The sequence below is a fragment of the Berghia stephanieae genome, chromosome 9 (genome assembly GCF_034508935.2).
Source record: "Berghia stephanieae isolate SIO BIC M18660-M18661 chromosome 9, UCSD_Bste_1.3, whole genome shotgun sequence".
Classification (NCBI taxonomy): Eukaryota; Metazoa; Mollusca; class Gastropoda; order Nudibranchia; family Aeolidiidae; genus Berghia; species Berghia stephanieae.
The window spans coordinates 36,575,395-36,581,564 of NC_088368.1; the positions used below are offsets into that span (position 1 = coordinate 36,575,395).

At 36.4% G+C, this 6,170-nt stretch overlaps 1 protein-coding gene across 2 annotated transcripts in view; it reads left to right on the top strand.

Moving 5' to 3' along the window:
• LOC144980147 (pre-mRNA-splicing factor SYF1-like) overlaps positions 1–6,170 on the top strand; it is a 130,982-nt gene extending 124,812 nt beyond the window's left edge. For both annotated transcript variants that reach the window (XM_078927709.1, XM_078927708.1), the window contains exons 18-23: positions 105–208; positions 913–1,012; positions 1,168–1,284; positions 1,916–1,976; positions 2,785–2,887; positions 4,402–6,170. In XM_078927709.1, coding sequence (XP_078783835.1) covers positions 105–208; positions 913–1,012; positions 1,168–1,284; positions 1,916–1,976; positions 2,785–2,887; positions 4,402–4,537 — 621 coding nt within the window. In that variant the 3' untranslated portion in view covers positions 4,538–6,170. The remainder of the gene's footprint in view (positions 1–104; positions 209–912; positions 1,013–1,167; positions 1,285–1,915; positions 1,977–2,784; positions 2,888–4,401) is intronic.

Below are 6,170 nucleotides of genomic sequence, written 5' to 3' on the forward strand. Positions count from 1 at the left end.
CTAGAGTGCTGTGCGCTCGACTGAAATGTTTCTATCTATATTTTAATTAAATTTTAAATTTGTGTTAACTTTTCATTCCAACTCCTATAATATTTTACTTTCAGATGTTCAATATCTACGTCAAGAAAGCAGCTGAGGTCTACGGGGTGACTCACACTAGAACTATTTATGAGAAGGCTATTGAGGTCTTGAACAATGACCAAGCCAGGTGAGGAGTGGGAGGTGCTTTACTGAGAATAGTTTAAAATGATTGTCAGTATCCTTATCTGATATGTATAAAAGGAATGATATTGACGTCACTCAGCTCTTTTGCCAGCCATTTTTATGAGTTCTCACTAAATTGTATTAAACAGACTATAAACATTTTAGGTTACACATTGGTTTGTGTGTTGGTACAGTATGTACTGTGCAAGCTGTTTATAAACCCTTTATCCAATCTCGCCAATGTTCTTAGATAGTCTGTGTGTTTTTCAGGGGTGGTTTGTCACATTTCGATGACTCATCCTCATTTTCATTATCCTATTGTGTGGTTGAACGGAGTCCAGTAGCTCCTGAGATTTCATTTCACTGCTGATGGGTATAATGTTGTCTTATCAAGATGGAATCAAGGTGTCACGGTTAAGCGGAGAAGGTGTGCGATTAAGTGGAGCTATTATATAGAGAATATTCCGTTTTCCAGGAATGTGTGGCGTATAATCAACAGATGTGCGATTAAGTGGAGTGAACTGTATCCCATGAAATCAGATCAAATGACAACTTCAGAACTTACAATACAATGGGTGTGATGTGAACATGATACCCTCTGGATGTAAAAAAAAGGCCATTTCATCATGCCATGATGTTCTATTATCAGATGTATAAAATGATATCATTCGCCAATTTTCACACTTTTTTTTTTCTTTTGCTTTTCAGGGAGATGTGCTTGAGATTTGCTGATCTAGAGAAGAAGTTGGGTGAAATAGACAGGGCCAGGGCCATTTACTCTCATGGTTCTCAGATCAGTGATCCTAGGGTGAGTGGATTGGATCCTTTTACAACAAGACAATTCTTTCAAGTTGCAATATCTCCCATAATACTGTTAGTTGATAACTGCTGACTCAATCAATGCCTTTTAGAAAAAAAAAGAAAAAGAAAATCAAAACAACTCAACTAACCGTTTCATTCCAGGTGGCTCCGCAATTCTGGGAATCTTGGAAGGAATTTGAAATCAACCACGGCAATGAAGACACTGTCAGAGAGATGCTGAGGATCAAACGTAGTGTCCAGGCCACTTACAACACTCAGGTAATCATTAATTTGTGCGTCTCTGTCGGTGTGAATGTCTATGCTAACATGTGTATTTTGTTTGTTTGTGGACATGTTTTTGCAAGTCTGTACAAACTTTGGCAATGTGATCGAGTGAACCTGAGGTTCAATGAGCGAAATGATAACAAAAATTCACATTTTGTTTTCCTTAAAATTATTGGGGTTTTTATTTTGAGAGATAGTCAACTATGTAATTAAATGTAGCTTACAAAGCCTGTGTTGGGAGTCAACTATATGATTAAATGTAGCCTACATAGCCTATGTTGGGAGTCAACTATATGATTAAATGTAGCCTACATAGCCTATATTGGGGGTCAACTATATGATTAAATGTAGCCTACATAGCCTATGTTGGGGGTCAACTATGTAATTAAATGTAGCCTACATAGCCTATGTTGGGGGTCAACTATGTAATTAAATGTAGCCTACATAGCCTATGTTGGGGGTCAACTATGTAATTAAATGTAGCCTACATAGCCTGTGTTGGGGGTCAACTATATAATTAAATGTAGCCTACATAGCCTGTGTTGGGTGTGATATTCTGGATAATTGGAATATTGTCTATTAGTTGTCATTAATTTGATATCTTGATTTATTTTTCTGCCCTTAGGTCAATTTTATGTCAGCTCAAATGGTTGCTGCACAGAACAAAAAGCCAGACGCCGCTGGTGGTAAGAATTTTTTAAAAAGGAAATCCTTTCCTTATTTTATTTCCAAATTGGATTACCAGAGTTGAAACAAAATTCAATTTAATATGCCCAGTTTTAAGGTCTGGGTTTTGTCATTAAAGGGGTCCCGATAGCTCAGTTGGTAGAGCAGTCACTTCTAATGCAAAGGGACCTTGATTGATCCAGGCTGCAGCCGAGATTATTTTCTGAATCCCCCCCCCCCCTACTCATTAAGGTCGTTTAGGTGGTGGGTAATAAGCACATATTAACAACATGTGACAGATATTGCTATTTATCAAGAAAGTGTACAATGATGTTTTTTGTGTCTTATATACATTTTTTGTTGTTGTCAAAACCAGTTTAACCTTCAGTGCTCAGAGCGCTTTACCATTGGGTCCTAGCCAACTTTAACATTTAACATGTAGGACATGAGATGACGTCTCTGTTAGGCAATATTACATTTTATTTTATTTTTCAAACAGCGACAACGCTGTTAATGGCCAGGTACTCATTTCACACCTGTGTACGGTGAGAGAATGTGAGTAAAGAGCCTTTTCCAAGGACTCAATTATGCGCTGCGTAGAATAGAACTCGAACCCAGGTGTCATACCACTATACCACATAGCCGCACAGTAATTGGCATATATTAACAACACATTACGGATATTGCTATGCATCAAGAATGTGAGCAATGATGTTTTTGGGGGTTTTTTTTGTCTCTTCTGTAATATTTTGACCAAAGAAACAGTTACAGAATGACACTGTTGATGTGCTATCATTAATTTGATTGTCTTGATATTTCCACCTTCAGAAGGAGGCGATGAGATGCAACAGCTGGAGGCCAGGGCCAGACAACTGGCCACTGAGGCCATGCAAGAGAAAGCACAAGCTGAGAAGAAACTCCTCTTTGTCAGGTAAGTTGAAATACAGATTTATATTTGGGCGAAGTGGTCAAGTGGTTAAGGCATTGCACTGTGACCCGGAAGGTCCTGGGTTCGAGTCCCGCTACAGGCTCTTTCGTCTCTTTCCTTGGGCAAGATTATTAACCCCCAATTTGCTCACTTTGGACAACATGGGTGGTTCCTGTTGACATCAGACATCTTGTTTGATGAATTATCTATATTCCTTCGTGGAATGCCTAGGCGACAGGATCTTATGATGTCATGGCGGAAGGGCATAATTTTTTTTTTATATACAGATTTTTGGGGGGTCAAATTAGAACAAAGTCAGATTTTTTGCTCCAGATTCTTTTTTCTTTTATTTTTTTTTATTTTTTTTAAATTTGTTTATTTTATCTCAGAAACGGTCATAAAGTTCAAACTGATCTGCACTATACCATTCTAAAATATTAAAAAATGGAAGTATCCACCTCCTTTGGGATTTTTCTCTGCCTCTTCTTCCCTCAAGTAGTGTTTACATGTGTAATGTTCGATCCGTCAGTATGTTGCAATTGGAACATGTAAAACATTGGTTGTTTCCCTCATTTTTTCGAAACTAGATTATTGTAACTCCCTGCTTGTCAACTTGCCTCAGGCTTCTATTAAACAATTACAACTACTGCAAAACAGTGCAGCAAGATTAGTTTTTGGCAAAAAAAAAAAAAAATTTGATCATGCAACCCCTTTGTTGGCCTCTCTCCACTGGTTGCCCATTGAAAAGCGCACATATTACAAAGCAGCGTGTCTTGTTTATAAGTGTTTGACTGGTATAGCACTGGCATATCTCACAGATCACGTGGTCATGTGTAAATTTGAAAATTACACTTTAAGATCATGTAATGACCAAACGAAAATTTCGGAAAAAAGATCAAGAACAAAATTTGGTGATAGATCGTTTGCTTGTTTCGGCCCCAAGATTTGGAATGAACTACCACGTGATCTGAGGAGTGCAAGTCTTTACCTACCTTTAAAAAGAATCTCAAGACACATTTTTACTGTATTTGTTTTTATTGACTCTATGAATCCTTGATTTGGCTAAATATTATTATTATTATTTTATTTTTTTTCACTTAAAATTGATATTTATATTGTAAAGTGTCCAGGGCTTGTGTTTTACACGAGAATGAGCGCTATATAAATGTGTATTATTATTATTATTATTTATTATTATTATTATTTATTATTATTATTATTATTATTATTATTATTATTATTATTATTATTATTATTATTATTATTTATTATTATTATTATTATTATTATTTATTATATTATTACTGTCCTCTTAATAATGTTCACTGTGTGGGACACAACTAAGGGACAGAATTTGATAATCCCTTTCCACGTGATCAAAACGTATTACTATTCCAGACATTGAAGATCAGTAAAAGTTTGTCACCTCTATATCCACTGTTATAGGGATTGATTACACCCAATTGTCTGTATCAACAGCTCCTTCATTTTATATAATATGCCTTTGTCTTGTACAGGAGCAGCACGACCCAAGAAGAATTGGGCGAGATGGTGAAGACCAACAACCCTGAAGAGATTGATATTGACGATGAAGAGGAAGCAAGCGATGAAGATGCTGCGGTTGAAGGTGGGAGAATTTTTGTGGCTTCTTAAAACTTCTTCGAGTTCATGTTGTGTTTTACAAAATGATTAGGATTTTCTATAGTTTTTCTTAGTATTCTTTAATGGTGATTAAAATATGGCTGACAGATCATTGCGATAGACTAATTTCCCTTTTTAGAAAGGAGCAACCAAATGATAAAAGTGTCCATTACATGTTACATATGTGATGTCGTGCGACGGTTCAGTGCGGAAGGTACATCTAGCCGAACTGAGAAAATTGCCATTATATTTGAAAAGTGACTAAAATAGTCAAAATGCGTTTTTTTCAATTTTTGACGACGCTACATGGCGCTGGCTTCCGGCGACAACAGACGTGTTGTGAATATTTACCTATTTTCTACACATATTTTTATTCATTTATCATTCAATCGTCGGAATTTAAGCCTAATTTTTATTCAAAATGGATGTGAAGTATATATTGTTCCTGATTTTTATATTTATTAGTATATTTATAAGCATAAATGGTGTTTTAGCCTGTGATTTTACTGCCAAAATAAGCCTATCGATAACTTATACTCCAGAGACTCTCCGATCCCTCCAACCCGTGTCACCCCCACCACCCACTATTGACACATCGTTTATTAAAGTAAGAAAGAGGGGGAGAAAGGGAGGAATAAAAACAAAATTTAACAGACGGCCTTTTCGTCCATTTTTACCCTGTGTAGTGACAGGTAATGTAAGATCACTGAAAAATAAAATTGATGAACTGTTTTCACTGTGTCGTTTTAATAGTGACTATCGTCAAGCCTCCATAATAGCGTTAACAGAGACTTGGCTATCTCCTCACATACCATCATCATGTTTTAATATTGAACAATATTCACTATTTCGAGGAGATCGGACTAATGTAAATAAACGAACTGGGGGTGGGGTGTGCACATATATTAACAACAAATGGTGCCACCCCAATAACTGTCAGATAAAGAAAATGTATTGTGACGATTATATTGAATTTATTACTGTTTCGTCACGACCATATTACCTACCCCGGGAATATACTCATGTCATCATCGTCAACGTCTACATTCCACCATCATCAGACAACACCACAGCGAAAAATATTTTGAGGAAAGAAATACAGGACATTCAAATTAAGTCACCCGATGCCGTATTGATGGTCACTGGCGATTTTAACCAATGTAACGATTTTACTCTCCCGGGACTTCATCAATACGTGGACTGCGAGACAAGGGACAAAAAAACATTAGATTTATTCCTGTGTAATATTAAAAATAGTTATAAATGTTTACCCCGTGCCCCATTAGGTTTATCTGACCACTGCATGCTCTTGCTACTCCCCACCTACCGCCCTGTTTTTAAACGTGTAAAACCAGTAAAGAAAAGTGTACAGATCTGGAACGGAAGTGTGTGTGAAGATTTGCGTGGTTGTTTTGAATGCACTGACTGGAATGTTTTTATCGAATCATGTGATAGTGTGGATGAGCTGAATGACTGTGTGAGTGAGTATTTAAAATTCTGTGAACAGCTAGTGTCTTGTAAAAAAGAAATAAAATATTATCCTAACAATAAGCCTTGGATAACAAAAGATCTAAAACTTTTATTGAACCAAAAGAAAACTCTCTATACTAGTGGAAACAAAAAAGATCTGAAAACAAAACAAAAA